The following is a 20,887-nucleotide window of genomic DNA, read 5'->3' as shown; positions in this document are numbered from 1 at the left end:
TGGTAAAATAGAGAATCTAAAACAATATTGGTCTTAAACTTAACTGTTTTAAAAGACAGTAAAGGTTTTTTGGAGTGAAAGAAATTAGACTAACAGTTGATTTTCTAAAGAAGGGAACAAAGAAACAGATTGTCATTTCTAGGCATGACTAATAGGAGTTGAATATCAAATGTTGATGTATGGTCTTATTAGATGCTGTTACATGTGTTTGCTCAACAATAAGAAAACTGAAGGGTCAATACTGCCTGGTAATTATAGATATGTTTACAGTGGATTGAAATCTTTCCCAGTCCTGTACCAGATGCATTAACAACATTTGAATTGAATTATAGAAGATCATAATTACACAACTTAAAACCTAAACCTAATGCTCACGAGAAAAGAGATGTCTTCTGCTAAATTCTGTTCCAGGTGAAGCAGTAAACCAAAGAGTGGAGGAGTCAAACGAGGAGATTGGGTATTGATTAAAGTTAGCAATGAAAGGAAGGATCTTATGAAAACTTTAAAATATCCTGTTTAATTTCTGGTTTTTCTATTTGTTTCGAATTTATTTTATTTTATTACAATTCTAAAAGCTTGGCTAAAGTTGTATGTATGTGGTGAAGGGGGCCTGTGAGCATGTCCAGGTCTGCCGTGGATACATGGATGTCGAATGTCCACTCTGTGGAGTGACGGTGGGTTTTCCCCTATAACATCATTAGGGTTTTCCCACTGTGTCCAGTGTGTCCACACCACTTGGCCATAACGCTGCATAGTCTCATCATTATTGTTGATTTGTATGTCAACATTGTGTAATCGGTAATGGGATATTTTTTAAATTTGGGTTTGTTGTCACACCCTATAAGGGTGTGAAAGGAGGGATTTATTTGAACTTTAGAAATATCCACTTTAAATCCTCGAATGGGTTCTTGATTTCAATATCTGTGTTTAATCATTGGTGTTCAACTGTTCGCATCTCATTTGACTCAGTTACTGCTTGATCATGGGAGATAAGGTGATGCTGGGACTGTAACTCTTTTCTGCTTCAGGACGAGTCAGACCGGCGGGTCTGACTACCTAACCCCTGTTCTAAGGCCCCATTCCCCTGGAGACCATGTCCCCCCCCTTTCTCACTGGATGATCTACCCCTTCCCCTTGGAGACCCTGCCCCATCTGCCCCTATGCCTCATCAGACCTAGGAGTGGTCTGCCTCCCCCTTCCCCTTGAAGACCCTGCCCCACCTGCCCCAATACATCATCAGATGTTCGGGGAAGCCTGTTGTACATTTATGGACAGGACCATTCAAGGTCATCGAGAGAACCTCGCACGCCCTAAGGGTGCTGGGGAAAGGAAGTACGTGCTACCACTGGAGCATGTGTTGTGCTGCTCCAGAATCCAGTCGTACGTTGCAGGAGTTGGTGGAGAAGGGCCAGTGAACCTTTTGCTATTGCTACGAATGTGAGAGTCAGGAAAAGAGGGTTACGACTAGGTCAAGAGTGATACTGCTTGACCACACTAGAATTGTACTGGACTAAGAAGGTTTCCGCTATTTTACTTAAGAATGTGCTATATCAATATCAACATGATTGTTGCTGTATCCCGTGTATCAGGTCCCTGTGAAACCGAATAATTGTCTCGGCTGTGGAGAACCCAAAGACGGGGTTCCAAATGCCGTTGCTGGGGCTGGCTGACCAGGACGAGGAGGCGGTGGTTGGTCCGGGCTATGTTGATTGATCTCTGGTGTTTTCAGAGATCAAAAGAGGGATTAAAGAATATATTGTGCTTAATAAAGTTATGCATTGTGCTTATTAAAGTTATGATCTGAGAAGTGTGCTCAGGCTTAAACATTGGGTCTCACACTGAGTGTGGGAAGCAGGCTGTTCTTTGTGTCTCTATCTCTTCATTTTCAGAAACAACCTTGAAACTGGGTGGAGATGGCACCCGAGCAGGTGGGACGCGTAGGCAAGAACAACTCCCTGACGCACGAGAGAACAAGCTGAACCCTTTCTGATACTTGTGTTTCAATTGCATTGTATATAATATGCTGGGGCAGGGAAAGATAGCCAGTTGGACTTCGTGAACCAGCCCAAACTCTGTTGCGGGTAGGGAAACGTAGACAACCCCAGAGCTCTGTACTTGTTGATTTCCAACTGCTGCATTAAAGCTGATATTATCGGACCTCTGCGACTCCAGACCACTCTTTCTAGAACACAGATTTGTGTCATTGAATACCATCATTACATATTGGAATAGACACATAGATATATGAATCCTTCACCACCAAGTATATGGCCAAGTCAGGTTTGTAAGCTTATTTCCCCCTGCCAGCCTGCAAATGTACATGTTTTACAAATTTGTATTTTGATTTTGTTTTGTTCTTCACAGTAAGAACTGACATGCTGACTGTCCATGCTATGGGGTGGAATGAACGGAAAGAGAATGGCCTCCATATAGCCTTGTCTTCCAGATTCAAGAAGGTATGTTCACGTACTGAAGATGATTAACTATTTAAAGCAGTTACATTTAAACGTAACTTTTACCTATTATACCCAAAATGCATCACGTTGTTATAGTACCCCCTAGTAGACATTGTAGTGGTACAGGACCTCTGGTAGTTTAAAAAGACTGCCTTCTGTATTGCTGTTTTCAGACAGTAGAGAAGACTGTGGATGTAGCTGAGAGCCTGAAGACAATGCAGGAGCAGTTGCATTGCTGTGATGACATGCTGAAATAATGGGTTGTTGATGTCAAGCAGTGGGCCAGTAGCAGTAAGAAAAATACTTAATATATAAACACTCTCAGTCACTTGGTTGTAATGCATATCTGTAGCTTAAATGTTAAAAGTTTATTTATTTTATCTTTAATCAAGGAAGTGCAGCACCTGGTTCTGTTGATGCTCAAAGTTTGCAGATCACAATCGAAGCACTCTTTGTGAGCATTTGTCAGAAAAAGCACTACCTTTACAGACAGAATGGTATGTATAGTGTAAACATAACTAATGCAGATAAATCTTAGGCTATACTGATATCTTCACTACCATGGCAGCTCTTTTTACGTACTATGTTTTTACCGTATTTGCAGATCGCAACAAAAGGCGACAGAAAATAACTCAAAAGATAGCCCAGGAAAAGAAACGGTTGCTGGAAGACATCCAGAGATACAACCAACAGCCTGATGGTGACCTTGTGGACACAGACTTAGTTGTGCAGAAACTCTCTAACAAAGCTGCAGAGAGCATGATCTGGCCTTGGCAGGAACAGAATACAGGTGTTGCATCAAGATTTAACTTTAAGTATGCATATAAAATGTCAATTAATAGTAATTTGTTTATTAATGTCAAATGTTTTTATTCCTTTACAGACGGTGTGGACATCCTCACAAAGAAGAAACTCTTTGACCACGTAATGCTTGCCTCACGACTAAAAGAGGAAAAGCAGATCCTTGTGAAGGAGATGCTGCAGCACTGCCAGTACCTCAAGGACTCAGTGGCAAAGGTCCAGACACTGATGGGCACTGTTTTAGTGAGCACACAGACAGGAAGTAAGTGTAAATCAAATTATCTGGCTACATGCACTTTCAAATTTATAGGTCAAACTATTTAAGTGGAAACCAATCCTGCTAGTATAGTCTTCAGTAAATTAATTTCAACATCAATTAACAACATTTCCAGGCTTGCCAAATGGATTAACCGAGGAGGGGTCCAAGGGCCTCATCAGTGCACTAAAGAGGAGACTGCAAGACCTGAGACTCCAACAGCAGACCATAGCAGGCACCTACAGATGCACTCTCAAACCAAGTAACAGACTGGTGGAAGAGGAGGACAGGGAAATGGAGGAAGACATGGACTGGCAACGTGGCAACAGCTCGGATGATGATGATAGTGATGCGGAGCAGGATTCAGAGAATTGAACTCAAGTCACTTGGATTTGAATCACTCAGTCACAGCTGTAATCGCCTGAGACCTAACTTGATATACTGTGATGTATACTATGTGTTCTCTCCCTTTGATCTCTACCTGTAATGGCCCAGGCGAGTCAATTGCAACAGAGGCTGCCTCCAGAGCATGACTGCAGCAGAGCACAGAGCATTATTTGTAAATGAGTGGTAGAACATAACACTTAACTTATAACATGGGTGAGTTGGTGACCTAGCTAACGTTTTCGGGTTTTTGTTTTAGATTCACTGTTAGGTAAGGGAGCGCGCTGGCTCCGCCTTCCCATTGCGGGGAGGGCCAGCGGCTACCAGGTTTTGGTTTTATTTTCACTAACTCAGTCTTGTTTTTCTGTTCAATAAACTTTCATATTATTTTTTACATACATTGACTTGCGTGGTTGGACTCACCTTATGTTGGCTGGCAGATTGGGCAATTGGGAAATTATGGGGATAAATTATTCATTTATTATTCATCATATATTTATTCATCATATATTTAAATTATCCAGATTGTTTTTGAAAAATTTGGATTTAACTCTTATCATCTCAATATTTAGGCTACCACACACGTTAATATTGATTAGTGACCATTAGTGAAAATCCGAGTCTGGGCAGCACCGGCGCCGCCTGCAGCCCGGTGTCGTGGAAGTTTTTGAGAGAATCAATAGTTTAAGCTGAAGTCGGGTGAAGTACAGAGTTAATGTTTATTTGACGTAGATTTGAACATAATAACGTTATCAACATAACATCATCGACACACAAACATAAGACAATAAAACAAAGACAATTCTATACAGCTCCATCTAGCATTCTAGAATGGAACCGGGAGAATCCAGCCCACCAGCACTACCCAGCTGATGGCCCTGAACCACCCAGAACATTCTTCAACAGACCATTTTATAGATACAACAGTTCTCAAAAGCCATTGGTCCATCCTACAGACATGCAGCTATACCAAATCTCTTCTGTCATTGGTTAAATCCTTAGAACAATACAGTTGAATCCACATTGTCTTCAGACCAACTGTCTCTTCCCCCCAGGTGACAAGAACTCTCTCAGGTCACCCAGACTTCCCGTCTCTTAGACTTCACGTCTCCTAGTTAGGTGTCATAAAACTACAGGTGGCATCTCTACCAAATGGAGTTTAATCAACATACATTGTATCAAGCTTCTTAACCAACTGTAAACTTCTCCTAAAACACATTCATTGTACATAGGCCCAAAACATTTTTCACACCGGCTGACTTGAAGCAGCCAATGGTATTCTCAGATTCAAGGCAGCCGGCTGTCGGCGCTGCATGAAGTCGAATACACCTAAAGTCTCATGGGTAGGCTAATCCCTCGATGCGTCATCTCATTTAGAATACTACTCCATTGCCAACTAGGGCATTTAATGCTAATATTGATTTTTAATACAGAAATGTCAGCCGACTGGAAAGTATGTTCATATAGGCATTCAATACTTCTGTCTTCGGTCTGGGTTCCTTTTGCATGAATAATTGCATCATGGAGGCGATCAGCCTGTGGCACTGCTGATGTGTTATGGAAGCCCAGGTTGCTTTGATAGCGGCCTTCAGCTTGTCTGCACTGTTGGGTCTGGGTTCCACTCATAGATTGTCTATGGGTTCAGGTCAGGCAAGTTTGCTGACCAATCAAGTGATACCATGGTCATTAAACCAGGTTCTGTTACTTCTGGCAGTGTGGGCAGGTGCCAAGTCGTGCTGGAAAATGAAATCAGCATCTCCATAAAGCTTGTCAATGGAAGGAAGCATGAAGTGCTCTAAAATGTCCTGGTAGATGGCTGCATTGACTTTGGACTTGATAAAACTGTGGACCTACCAGCAGATTACATGGCTCTGCAAATCATCACTTGGAAACTTCAAACTGGACTTCAAGCAACTTGGATTCTGTGCCTCTCCACTTTTCCTCCAGACTCTGGGACTTTTATTTCCAAGTGAAAAGCAACATTTACTTTAATCTGAAAAGAGGATCTTGGACCACTGAGCAAGTCCTTTCCCTTTTCTCCTTCGCCTGGGTAAGACGCTTCTGACGTTGTCTCTGGTTCAGGAGTGGCTTGACACGAGGAATGCGACAGTTGTAGCCCATGTCCTGGATACATCTGTGCGTGGTGGCTTTTGATGCACTGACTCCAGCCTCAGTCCACTCCTTGTGATTTTCCCCAAAATTCTTGAATGACTGTTGCTTCACAATCCTCTCAAGGCTGCAGTTATCCCTGTTGCTTGTGCACCTTTTTCTACCACAATTTTCCCTTCCACCAGGGCCGGCCCAAGCCTTTATGGGGCCTTAAGCAAAATTGATTTGGGGGCCCCTCGGCGTCGCTTATCGTTGCCGATTAAAAAAAAAGAATATATATATTTTCACATAATACATGAAACTGTCATTTCATTTGCTCTTGGGGGCCCTCTGGTAGCCACAGGGGCCCTAAGCAGCCGCTTAGTTCGCTTATGCCTTGGGCCGGCCCTGCCTTCCACTCAATTTTCTATTAATATGCTTGGATACAGCACTTTGGGAACAGCCAGCGTCTTTAGCAATGACCTGTAGTGGCTTACCCTCCTTGTGGAGGGTGTCAATGATTGTCTTCAGGACAGCAGTCTTCCCCATGACTGTGTAGCCTACTGAACCAGACTTAGAGACCATTTAAAGGCTTAGGAAACCTTTACAGGAGATAATCAGCTGATTAGAGTAGGACATCATGAGTCTACAATATTTAACTTTTTCAGTCAAATGTTCTAGGATACTGAAATTTGGGTTTTCATTAGCTGTAAGCCATAATCATCCAAATTAATAAACACTTCAAATGTTTCACTCTATGTGTAATGCCTCTGTATAATATATGAGTTTCAACTTTTTCCATGATATTCTAATTTACTGAGATTCACCTGTGTCGGTCTAAGTGCAGAGTATAGTAGTATAACCATGCTTATAAACTAGACCAACGCACCATTTCAATGATATGCAATCTACATAATGTATTTGTGACCTGCTAGGGAACTTACCCGGCTACTTATGTAGCCGGGTAAGTTCCTTAGTTTGACCCGTCTGACACACTCATCGAAACACTGCTAGCTAGAGTTTGCTAAATTGATCAGAATTTGTGGTTGTCGTAGGCCTACACGCTAAGTAGGCTACACTTCAAAATATAGGCTACACTTCAAAACATCATCTGACCAGATATCAATAGTCTGATCAACTGCCTTTAGTAGCTCCTTTTACTCGTCTAGACATGTTTACTGTGACTTTACTTCTCTAATCTATCTGTGCTGGATTGCTATGGCATAATGCTTGGCTGAACGTCCTGCCCCGATCCCACCCTGATCCCGCCCCAATCCCGCCCCCTAATTAGCTTAAGGATGAAGAAATACAGAAATAAATGTACACAGAAATAAATAAATACAGAAATAAAAACAGACAGAAATAAATCTATCAATAAATATATTGCATACATAGAAATAATTTTACAATTAATTTACTATAGTCTTTTATTTTCTACGTAATTTATTTCTGTCTGTATTTATTTCTGTATTTATTTATGTGTACATTTATTTCTGTATTTCTTCATCCTTAAGATAATTAGGGGGCGGGATCGGGGCGGGATCAGGGCGGGATCGGGGCAGGACTCAAACGTTCAGCCAGGCATAGCAATCAAGTCCAGATGAACTAGAGAAGAGAAGAGTCAGTCAACATGTCCAGACGGGTATCCGAGCTACTAAGAGAGGCGGCTGATCGGCTCGACGAGATGGAGCGGTGTAAGTTTAGCACATGATCCGAATGTTTACTAATGTATAACTAATTGTTGCTTGGTATGTTTTGACGATAATTTGAAGGGTAGCCTATCGCGCACCCAGCAGCCACAAATTCAGATCTATTTAGCTAGCTGGCACCAACGTGTCTGTCGCACATGGCAAAGGAACACGCGTTGTAATATTTTGAAGTTGAACGATACAGTTTAGTCATAGTTTATGTAGTGTATTTGTATTGGTGCATGCTGCTATTCATTTGTCATTATCAACAGCAAGTCCACCTGGAACAGCATCTTCCATGTCATCTGTCACTCTTGCCATATCATCTGCCACTTCTGCCATATCATCTGGTACACCAAGGGGTCGCGGAGGCCTACACCACCCTGTTGATGATGAGCTAATACACATAATATACATTATAAGTAATCATAACCAACAAGTGTACAGTAAAAAGTTGTTTCTCCAGACACACATCACTTTGTTTTGTGATCCTAATTTACCTGAGCCTAACTATTACAGTAAACAACATGACATAAGCTTGGGCGACCTATTGGTTGAATGTAGTTTGAGAATGTATTAATTCACTATATAATTTATTTATTTTTCTAGCGGAAGTTTCAAGGCTATTTTCCGCGTATAACAACCAAACAAGGTCAAGGCGCCAACCAAGACACTCTCAGACCAACCAACTTGTCACTTACACCCACACATTTTGCCGTCTTGGGCGGAAAGACACAACTATCGTCCCAAGCAGAGTTGGCAAAGAGCACCTCCAGAGGGTGGGGTTGGGTGAGAGGCGCCTGAACCTTAGAGGTAAGTCACCTGGCAAATGTAGTGCAGATAAAGTTCCTGTCAGCTGTTTTATAATAACAAAAATCACTGTTGCTGGTGCTATTTTGTTTTTGTTTTTATTATCTCACAGGTAACCAAGAAAACTCAGAAGAGTTTGTGGAGTTCATTTTGACAAGCTATCCAAAATTGAGATAAGCAGGCGGGTTCGAAATGATGAAAATTTCTGGAACCACACGAAGCCGTCATCTTGTTTCCATCCCTTGCCCTAATCAGGGCTACTGTGTCAAATACCTAAGAGACCCTTCAGTCATGATAAGTCATGCCACTCTTTACATTCGCCCACTGCAAAGAAATTTGAGTATGGAGAATGTAAGACAAAGTTCTACATTTTTGCTGTTATTTGTCTTTTGAATATTTGAGTGCAGTAACTGATCTGTCAAGTCAATATGTGGATTGTTAATCTACTGTCATCTAGAAATCTAAAGATTCAAATGTTTCTGTCAAATCGCTCACCCTTCCACAGTGTCTTTTATCTGTTTTAATTATTTATGTTGTTGTCTCAACAATTAGGAAGTGGATAATTCAGTTGCTTAAAATGGACCCCTGACATCTTGCATTCACTGTGGAGAACAACTTCCTTTTGCACAAATCAGAACCCACAGTGAATCCTGTTCAGGGTAATGCTCTAAATTTAAAATGTATTTTAACATTGTGTTCCTTTTTCCCTTTGGTTCAATGTTGGTGTATGTTGTTATAAAATAGCCAGTAATCATAACTATCCATTTGTCAATCAGCCTGGTTACCGATGTAGAGGTCTTTTATGAAATGTTTGTGTTTGAATAATTGATACTGCGTAAAGGCAAACTATCTCCTCAACTTAACTCTTTTCAAGCCGATCACAGGTTGAAAGGGAGGTAGAGAATGACAGGGAGAATGGTGCAGCTGCCCCTAGAGCCAGTGGGACAAGTGACACCACCTTACAGCATCAAGTTGTAGATTTGCTCATGGCGGAGAGTCTGGAGACAGGTTCAGATGAGGGTTTGTACTCACCAAGATTAAAGATCGGTTCTAAGGGATGAGAGATTTTGCGCAATTTAGGGTTTATGATTAATTAGGCTATTTTCAGGTGTTTCATTACTTTAAGAGGGTACATTTACTTGTACTCAGTTTCCATTCATTACAAACACTTGCATGAAATGCACACACCCACCTGGTGACATAATGCTTTGAACATAATTATGAATACTGATTATTTTATATTGTCAATATCAGCAGCAAGTTCATCTGGCACTTCAGCAGGAAGTGGGCCAGTATACATCCTTGATGGTAAGTAAATGTACAAACAAAGTTCAGAAGAACCTATTATAAATTATGTTTATATAAATATAAACATTGGTATCAACTTACCTTTCTGAAAATAACATTTACACAGAATAGTCGGTCCTCATTTAGACAGCTAAGTATTTTTTGGGGGATGTGGCAGATGTCTTAATGATTTATTGATTTCCAGATTATTTAGAAATAAGTATAATACAGTATAATATCATATATTTACTGTAGCAGTGAAATGTATTTAACATTTTGTGTTTCTGTTAAGCTTGGGTCACAGAACCAAACCCAGGAAAGGCAGCGGAATTGTTCACACACACGACACTTGACTCCAACAAGGACAAAGACCCCCTTGCCTTCACACTAAGATTGAGGGATTCCATAGTGGAAAGGAACCGGGCCATCATGCTTTTTAACAAAAGGCCAAGGGTGGAGTGGGCTAATCCACTGCAATGTAGATTGATTGGTAAAAATCTAAATGACGTGTCAAAATAGACAGAACCAGTACATTGTTATATTACATTTTAGTGGTGAGAGGGAGTGAATTTGAAATGGGAAGTTCCACCTAGTGTACAGTGGTTGTACAGTTTTTGAGATAGTCCCAGATACTAGATAGAACTTTGACAGAGAAGTCAAAACAAGAGGTGTCTCCATTGAGGCATCCATGTGTAACATAGCCTGATTTCCAATATGTTTTACTTGGTGACTCTGCCATTGGAGAGGGCGTCACCAGGTATGTGCTCTCTACTGTCATGGAACAACTGCAAAATGGATTCCTTCTTGATGAAGAGAAAGGTATTTCATATTATTGATTTATAGACTGATTATGATTATGTATCTGAAAAATAAATCCACCTAGCCAATAACAATTAAATTTGCTTCTTCTCAGAAATCAAGACCTTGCTCTTTTAAGGACAAAGAGACCATCTAATTCCATCGACATCTCAAACACTATTAGAAATTGACTTTTTTGTTGTAGCTGGCCGTATGATTGGGCACTGTTTTTTAAATGGTGGCCCACATTTTACCGGTCTAAGCCTCGCTATCATGCACGTACTGTTTGGCGGAGAACAAGAGACGGCAACAATAACTCTATCTGACTGCGTGGACCAGGATGTCTGTGATGTCATTGAGTTGGTTAGTAGTGAAAAAACGTATATAATTGTATTAAAAACATGTTACAATTCATCTTCTTTTAAAGCAACTAACTTTGTGTGTGTTCATCAAACTTTGTTTGCATTTAAATGTTGTTGCTTGACCACGTTCTAAATAATCTATTATTAGTTTTAACTTAGCGTTGTGTCTGTCCTTGATCAGCTGGAAGGAACCATGGAACTTACAGAGGAAGATAAAACTAAAGTTCTCTGCCTTGGGACCTGCCTGGCACTGCCTTGGGACCTGCCTGGCAATGGATAACAGGGTCTGGCTGAAAGAGAAAATCCTCCTCCATGCCCTACGTTTTTTCTTCTTAGTCATTATACAAATGCCTCATATGTTTAAAGACATGTTTTTGTGGATATCAGAGTACACTTTTGATTTGAGAGTTTAAATCATGTGAAAGGCAGAATAAGATATGAGATAACAATATTGTAATGTAATAAGATGCTTATTACTTAGTGGTCATGGTTAATTATTCCCACAGGTAGACAAAGCATTTTTTTCATTTCATGATGGTCATGTGATCTTGCATTTACAGAATTTAGCTTATTTTAGTAACTCTTCCAATTAATTACTGAAAACCTGTGTGTATTGGGAGTGTGGGGGGGCAGAAGGGGCAGGGGTGAGAGAGGGATAAAGGGGGTCTGGTCAATGACTCATCTAGGTGGGAACTACATTGCCAGGTCACCCTTGCAAAAGTGATGTCTTAAATTATTAAATAATGATTTAATTAATAATAAAAACATAACTGATGGGGAACAAAATGTCTTAAATGTGCTTGATTTTCTTTGCTTTTTTTTAAAGGTTCTTGGAAGGACGATCAAAAAGGTGAAACAAGTGAGGAGAGGCCTAAAAGACACCGGTGTTTTGGCGTTTTTGAGTTCCAGACCAGACACTGTGCCAGTTCTCTTTCCCAGGGCTATTGACATGGAGATAACACCACAAGTAAGTTCTAGGGAAGCTTGATTGTTAAGAAGTATGTAACTTTACCATGATTTTATCTTTTTTTTTTTGATTATTCTGGACAAGATTGTCTGGCCGCGTGACGAAGACGTGGATGAGGATGTCCTCACCATTGAGGAGCAGTGCCGAGTTTTACATTTCCTAAGGACATTTGTAGAAACAGGTATGACTATTTTAATTGTATTTTAGTATGCACTAATATTTTGGAGAGAGACTTTTGGATATTGCTCTGTATTAAAACTGAGGACAGGACTAATATGGGTTCTTTTGTAGGTTCATCAGAGGTCCTGAAGAGCTTGCTGACTTTTTGGACAGGGTGGGATGTTATCTGTTCATCTCTACATATTGAGATTGTTGACTGTGACCTTCCACAGTCATCAACATGTTTTTTTACACTGAAGCTGTCCAAAAATTGTAAGAAGTATGAGGATTTTCACCGGGACCTGATCGCAAGCATGTCTTCATCCTACTCTGGGTTTGGTCAGTTTTAATGCAAAGCCCTACAGACATACACCACATAATCTCTACAGACATACACCACAGAAGCTCTAGAGACATACACCACAGAAGCTCTAGAGACATACACCACAGAAGCTCTAGAGACATACACCACAGAAGCTCTAGAGACATACATCACAGAAGCTCAAGAGACATACACCACAAAAGCTCTAGAGACATACACCACAGAAGCTCTAGAGACATACACCATATTCATGTAAGCTTTATGTTTTTTGAATGAAAGAACTAAAAAATATAACAATGTTAAATGACTGTGCAGTTTGTTGTTTAAGAGAATCAATATTAAAATGTTAAGAGATGAAAATATGTAAAATAAGTGTTGTTTAAGAAAAAAAAAAAGATTCTTGTAACATGGATATAATGTCTGTTTTGAGACCACAAAAACAGATGACTCCAGAATAAAACACAGATGTCTTGAAGTTTGTACATCACATGATGTATGAAAAATGTAATTCTAATGTTGTCAGAAACTGGCTTTTAAACATCACCAATTGTTTCATTTAAAAAGGCAACTGTCTCACTGTACACATTCAGACATTGGAAAAAGAACCTCGTGGATCTGGTAACCTCTGAACTTCTACCTCAGTCAGTGGCCGTGGAAGCTGAACCTCCAGGACTATGACTCCTTCATTATGGTGACCATATGGACCTCTCCAGTCAATGCCATACTCTCTGTCAACCTAATGTGAGATTACATATTGAAATATGATGAGCCTTTTAAGTTTTCTCTATCCATATACTAAAGCAATGCCAATCACAAAAGAACAACTGTAGTATAATTTAATATAATCTTTGATTGCTGCTTACATTCATTCTTATTTATACATACAATTATTTTAGTTTGAAGTACAAACCTGAAGGGGGTCATGTCCCTCACGTTGAGTCCACAGCTGAAGTGGTGACTGATTTCCCTCAGTGCGCAATCGGTGGTGGTTCCAACCATCTTTGAAAAACTGCAGGTGCCTTTGAATTTGGGGACGAAAGCTCCAATGTAATGCATAGATGTGGACCTCTTCCTCTAGGTTCAGTAGGCCCTCCATTTCGAGGTTGCAGAAAGAAGTGTAGAAGAGGTCCAAAACTCCCCCAAAAACATCTCTCCACAATCTTTCTATCCTGGATGGACAAAGCACAAACAAGAAATAATGCAGAATTGTGTTATTCATAAGATGTATCTCTAAAGTTATCTACATTGACAACACTTCCTATGCAAAAAGACTTAAAATGTTTGTCAAACTTTTCATGGAATAAAACATTTATTTGTTCCTTTATGATTCATATGTTGATTTGAAGAAGTATGACAATATACAATATTGTTACTAAAACAATTGTACCTCTGGTTGTGGGTACTTCTACCAGTGAGATGGGAATTCCGATTTTGGCCTCTGGTGGACACCATGAAGTGTGCCACTTGAACATTTTCTCCTCCTTTGTCAGACCTAACTCGTGATGGCACTCCATAGGTGTTGGCAGCTTCAAGGAAGCTGCTCATCACTGTTGAGGCCCGGTTGTTTGTGGCGCAGGTGAGGTACAATTAGACGGCTAAAACCATCAATGCCACCATGAACTACAATTCACCATCTGTGATAAAAAAAAAAAGATGGCATTGTGTAGTACACTTCAAGGTAACATCTAACAGTTAAAATGATTAGCAGTCTTCAATCACTGGATTTATTTTCATATTAAATGGTGCTGCTTCATTAGAGATTTAGATGCAGAGGCAGGCATCTTGCTTCTATGTCACAGCACAAATGAGATGAGTTGCCTGCACATAGTGGTCCAACATCAATTGACATATTTCTGATGTCCATGTCCATTGTTATGAAAAGTTGAAAGAACTGTGTAGTGAGGTCCACAAGACCACACGGAGCCAACATCTTGCCACACCTGAAGAGTGATTCAATCACATCAGAATCAGCCCTTGTGACACCCTCAGTATGCTGATTACCCACCAAACGCCGATGCAAAGGAACCATAGAATGGGGGGGGGGCCTCCCCAATCTACCTAATCAGCCCTCCTGCTAGCTTGCAAGCTTCAAAGGGCCTGATTTAGACAACACGTCTCCAGCGACCATTTGCTATCCGTTTCGGCGGCGATTTGAACAAAGAACATACCTTGATCAGAACTTTTGAGGAAAGTCTTGAGACTTCACCTTTACCACAAGAGTACAAGGTGGAGAATTATGAGAGGGATATTTGTGTTATGTTTGTTACTTTGTTTTAATGTTGTGTTCACTGAAATCTTGATTCTAGTAACAACTCCTTCTTCCTGAAAGATAACCACGTCATTCTTGGTATCTACACGAAGCTATCATAATAAAACAATCATTCAACTATATTTTGTAACTGTACCAAGATGTCCAGAACAATATTTGAACCATCGAATGAACCAGCCAAAGATCAGATCACACCTTTGGTAGGTGTGAAGGAAGGAGGGGGGAGTTGAGAACCCAGCTTCCCCCAATCCACATCTGACCCCAGACGGGTCCTCCCTCGAACTGTATAAAGCCCTAAGATGACCATCAATCTCTGACTCCAGCGAAACCGACCATGGCATGAACGCCATCAGGATTGGCGTTCCAAGGACGTCGCCAAGCTTCTCCTGAGATTCAACTTTATAGTGAACGCGTCACTATCTGGACGTTTCAACAGAAGAACCCAAAACGCAGTTCCAAATGCGACTTCACTGAGATCCCGCAGACTCAGTCACATGACCCAGCGCAGCCGCGCTGTGACTTCAGATTCTTCAAATGGACCTTTGGCGCAAACCGCCCTCAACATCATTGATCAACCCCTGATCAAACGTAACTATGGCTAACGCTCTTTCCTCCTCGACATGGCATTGGCGTGAGCTCTGTTTATGATTTGTAAGGATGTAATCACTGACTGTACAATTTCTGCCTTTCTTTAAGTTAGACCATTTCATTCTGTTCATTGAAACCAATCTCTCATATCAAACCCATAATCCAACTTTCATAAGATCTGTTTACCTTACTTGAATAAATTCATTGTAAAGATATTTTGACGTGCGTGTTCACTGATGTTACGATTGGCTCTACTCTTAGAACGAATTCATTCCTTAAGATTAGACTGATTATTACGAAGGCTATTATTTAAATATTATTCAATAAGGTTTCCTCTATCCCTTTAACAATAAGAGGTGGTGCCCCAAGAACTACATACTTTATTATAAATTAAGTATTGCTAATCTTAAACGAGCAAACCCCGCTACATAATGGCGCCCCGTGTGAGGCTAAGATAGATTGAAATGAGCAATCGTAACTTTTGTGAAACGAACTGTTAAAATAGAGCGAGCTCTAACTGTATGTAGCACCATGTATTTAATACTACTGTGCCTGGGCTACAGTGGCTGTGTGCGTATTCAATTGTTTTTCGTGAAATAGCTGCTAGTGTGTGTGTGGGACCAGCTAGCTCAAAGGAAGCGGCTAGGTTTGACCGGAGGTACGCGCGTGCTCAGAAACACCGCTGCCCCGACATTTACGTTGTAATCTGCCTCGGCCAGCTCTTCACGGAAAGTAGCATAAGAGCCTTTATTATAGCCTCTATTTTTAATAGTGTAGCTATTTGGTTAAGTGAATTAACCAACCAACTAATACGTTGGTGCACATGTCTAGTTCAGGGAAACAGACAGTAGTGCTTAGTCCTGAAGGACTTTTGTTTAGAAGCAACTAAACAATGCAGTTTCTACACGTAACCTATTATGCCGCCACGATAGCTTGTCGAAAAGAGCATTGACTATTCCCACAGCTAACTGTGTTTTAAAATAACAGTGGTTGCCAAACTAAAGTTACATTATTAGATGCAGTTCATCAATGTGGTTTAGTTACGTTGACTTCAAGAAGCTACTTAGTAACTATAATTGTGTAAAGTATGTACTATAATTACCTTGTACCTTTATTTGTTATTTGTATACGTCTTTGGCAGTCAATTGTAACCATAACCTAAATGAGTTATTGAAACTAGTTTGATTTAAAAAGATTGGAAAGCCGACAACTTTTCCCTCATCTAGACCCCTAGTCACAAAGCTTCAATTGCTACGGCCATCGTAAGCCACTTCAAGTGCCTCTTTTTGTTTCAATAATTTCCTCTCAACCTTTTTCCTATGTCATGTCATAGCTTAATCACTCATAGCCATGCCAATGTCTGGGGAGGGGGGGTGACATGCTGTTACGCTGCTGTGGTCTTTCTTCTCTTGTCTTCATGTCAACAGTTTCATCGACGACGGTCTATGAAAGTTGACATCCGGGGGGATGTAGTGAGGTCCACAAGACCACACGGAGCCAACATCTTGCCACACCTGAAGAGTGATTCAATCACATCAGAATCAGCCCTTGTGACACCCTCAGTATGCTGATTACCCACCAAACGCCGATGCAAAGGAACCATAGAATGGGGGGGGGGCCTCCCCAATCTACCTAATCAGCCCTCCTGCTAGCTTGCAAGCTTCAAAGGGCCTGATTTAGACAACACGTCTCCAGCGACCATTTGCTATCCGTTTCGGCGGCGATTTGAACAAAGAACATACCTTGATCAGAACTTTTGAGGAAAGTCTTGAGACTTCACCTTTACCACAAGAGTACAAGGTGGAGAATTATGAGAGGGATATTTGTGTTATGTTTGTTACTTTGTTTTAATGTTGTGTTCACTGAAATCTTGATTCTAGTAACAACTCCTTCTTCCTGAAAGATAACCACGTCATTCTTGGTATCTACACGAAGCTATCATAATAAAACAATCATTCAACTATATTTTGTAACTGTACCAAGATGTCCAGAACAATATTTGAACCATCGAATGAACCAGCCAAAGATCAGATCACACCTTTGGTAGGTGTGAAGGAAGGAGGGGGGAGTTGAGAACCCAGCTTCCCCCAATCCACATCTGACCCCAGACGGGTCCTCCCTCGAACTGTATAAAGCCCTAAGATGACCATCAATCTCTGACTCCAGCGAAACCGACCATGGCATGAACGCCATCAGGATTGGCGTTCCAAGGACGTCGCCAAGCTTCTCCTGAGATTCAACTTTATAGTGAACGCGTCACTATCTGGACGTTTCAACAGAAGAACCCAAAACGCAGTTCCAAATGCGACTTCACTGAGATCCCGCAGACTCAGTCACATGACCCAGCGCAGCCGCGCTGTGACTTCAGATTCTTCAAATGGACCTTTGGCGCAAACCGCCCTCAACATCATTGATCAACCCCTGATCAAACGTAACTATGGCTAACGCTCTTTCCTCCTCGACATGGCATTGGCGTGAGCTCTGTTTATGATTTGTAAGGATGTAATCACTGACTGTACAATTTCTGCCTTTCTTTAAGTTAGACCATTTCATTCTGTTCATTGAAACCAATCTCTCATATCAAACCCATAATCCAACTTTCATAAGATCTGTTTACCTTACTTGAATAAATTCATTGTAAAGATATTTTGACGTGCGTGTTCACTGATGTTACGATTGGCTCTACTCTTAGAACGAATTCATTCCTTAAGATTAGACTGATTATTACGAAGGCTATTATTTAAATATTATTCAATAAGGTTTCCTCTATCCCTTTAACAATAAGAGGTGGTGCCCCAAGAACTACATACTTTATTATAAATTAAGTATTGCTAATCTTAAACGAGCAAACCCCGCTACAACTGTATGGGTTCATATCAAACATAATGTTGAGAAAACATCCTTAGCAAACACTGCTTGTGTGCTTTCACAGGTAACTGCAAATTAAATTATTTTATTATTCTATCTACTAAACACATTTAATAAACTCATGCATTGTGATGGTATGGAAGGTTTATATACAATCGTGTTTATGTTGATTTGGGATACCCTGCAAATACGGGGACATGAGGGACTTGGAGAGATCCTCTAGAATCAAAGGACTGTAGAAATGTATAATTATCTGAGATTATTTTTTCAAGGAATTTGAGCAAATGCGAAGAATACAACCCATAGACTTTCTCCTAAACTTGTAGCCTCCATTCATAATATAGTATTCTAGTTACAAAAAGGTATTGTATAAATACTGTTTACCTGAAAAAACTCAGCAATACCTTATACGCTTATGGTTGCCATCTATATGCCACAAACTGTTAGGGGCTGGCACTAAATATCTTCTGCGCCTCAACATCTGGAGCTGGAACCTGCGCATCTGAATGCCTTCTGGGTCTATAAGACGCATACATTCTTGAATACGTTGTCCTAAAAGAAGATGAAACCAATTACATTCAAATCACTTTTAATGCTCTAATAGATGTGTTTTATTATTACTTATAGGCTTGTTTTGGGGTAAGGTTATTGCATAAGTATACAACATGATTGAAACACATTATGTATTCAACAACATATATAGCACATCAAAATCCAAAGAAAAGAGCACATAAGGGATACATATCTGACTGCCTGCACATACATAGGGACCGGACAGCCCCGATCAGGTATCCGGTACCCCGTACTCCCGGAGCACCCCCCAGATGAGCCCCCGAGGGACACGGTCGAACGCCTTTTCCAAATCCACAAAACATGTGTAGACTGGTTGGGCGAACTCCCATGCACCCTCCAGGACCCTGCCGAGGGTGTGGAGCTGGTCCACAGTTCCACGGCCAGGACGAAAACCACATTGCTCCTCCTGAATTCGAGGTTCGACAATCCGACGGACCCTCCTCTCCAGAACCCCTGAATAGACTTTCCCAGGGAAGCTGAGGAGTGTGATCCCCCTAAAGTTGGATCACACCCTCCGGTCCCCCTTTTTAAAGAGGGGAACCACCACCTCGGTCTGCCAGGCACTGTCCCCGATGTCCACGCGATGTTGCAGAGTCGTGTCAACCAAGACAGCCCTACATCATCCAGAGCCTTAAGGAACTCCGGGCGGACCTCATCCACCCCAGGGGCCCTGCCACCGCAGAGCTTTTCAACCAACTCGGCGACCTCAGCCCCAGAGATAGAAGGGCCCCCCCCGATGTCCCCAGACTCTGCCTCCACGTCGGAAAGCGTGTTGGTGGAATTACAGTTTTTTACAATCGCTATGACACTTTTTTCAATACTTCTAACAAGTTTCCTAAACTCTTAACGCGCCAACACACCTACGACACACTCACAGAAATATTTAAGCCTAATATTTTATGTAATTTAATTGCATATAGAATTTCCATTCATTTCCATTACATAATTAGAATTAAACAAAACATATAACCTTAATATGATTTGTATATGTCAATATAATAAAACGTATTAGTTTGAAATGCATAAAAGCAGGTTCATGTTAATAATATGGAAGCAAATCGTTACCAAAATTCTAATGCAAATGCATTTCCAGAAATGCATTTGCATTTTAAGAATGTGGCTGCATTATTTGACTCATAAATGAAATTAGTAATCAATCATCCTATTTGCCTTTTAATTTTCTTCTTCAAGAGTGCTCAATCTTTCACTTAATTAAAATGAAAAAGAAATAGACATTTGAGATTTAATTTTCAAAACATGCCCCAGCAAATAGATACCAAAATTCAATTTGAAATGTAAAATTTGAAATTGCATTTCTGGAATTGCATGAAAATGCATTTCCAGAAATGCATTTTCATTTTAAGAACGTGGCTGCAAAATCGTGACCACAATTCAAATTCAAATGCATTTGCAGAAATGCATTTTCATTTTCAAGAACGTGGCTGCAAAATCGTGACCACAATTCAAATTCAAATGCATTTCCAGAAATGCATTTTCATTTTAAGAACGTGGCTGCAAAATCGTGACCACAACTCAAATTCAAATGCATTTGCAGAAATGCAAAATGAGCGAAAAGGCATTCTGAGCGGCGCAGCAGAGTGACGTCAGTAGCCGCTCTTCTTCAGCTCCCTGCTGACCGAGATACCCATCTTGTTCGGTAGGGGGCAGTGTGCACATCTGCATTGCATTACATTACAAATGTGCCGGGAAATTTATTGAATTGCCGGGTCTTTAGAGGACGCATCACAGACTGAGCAACTTGATGTCAAACAATGACTAAAACAGTGGCAGAGCTACTATTGATGTGTAAATCTGTGACGGCAGAGTATGCAGCCAAGCTCTCTATGACTTGTTCTACTCGGTCACGGGCATCAGACTCAGATATATTATTAGATTCTACCTGCTCAGCTAATTCTTACAGTGTTTGCACAATTTGAGGGAGCGCCATGATCTGTGATGCGTCCTCTAAAGCAACGGTCCCCAACCTTTTTTGCGCCACGGACCGCTTTCATGTAAGACATATTTTAACGGACCGGCAGGGACGGACTGGGAGGAAAGATAGGCCCTGGACAGCTGCGGTGCTAATGCATGCACATTCTGGGTTTGATGTGATCCTAGTTAGTGACTTCCACACCTAATGCGAGTGCGCGGAGCGCGCGAGAAAAATAGTTTAGCTGATTTGAGCAAAAAATAGTTTTTGGAGTTTATGTC

At 40.8% G+C, this 20,887-nt stretch overlaps 2 protein-coding genes across 2 annotated transcripts in view; both read left to right on the top strand.

Annotated features, from left to right (window-relative positions):
* Positions 1 to 20,887, top strand: part of gcna (germ cell nuclear acidic peptidase) — a 387,394-nt gene that overhangs the window by 338,029 nt on the left and 28,478 nt on the right. The window lies entirely within an intron of this gene.
* Positions 2,268 to 4,295, top strand: LOC134032833 (uncharacterized). The gene is made up of 6 exons (XM_062476893.1): positions 2,268 to 2,280; positions 2,365 to 2,456; positions 2,630 to 2,693; positions 3,061 to 3,246; positions 3,340 to 3,519; positions 3,650 to 4,295. The coding sequence occupies exons 1-6, from the start codon at positions 2,268 to 2,270 to the stop codon at positions 3,886 to 3,888; spliced, it is 774 nt and encodes a 257-aa protein (XP_062332877.1). The 3' UTR covers positions 3,889 to 4,295.

This window comes from Osmerus eperlanus, chromosome 13, assembly GCF_963692335.1.
Source record: "Osmerus eperlanus chromosome 13, fOsmEpe2.1, whole genome shotgun sequence".
Lineage (NCBI taxonomy): Eukaryota > Metazoa > Chordata > Actinopteri > Osmeriformes > Osmeridae > Osmerus > Osmerus eperlanus.
The sequence above is the reverse complement of the archived record's forward strand: the minus strand, read 5'-3'. Positions and strand labels throughout refer to the sequence as shown.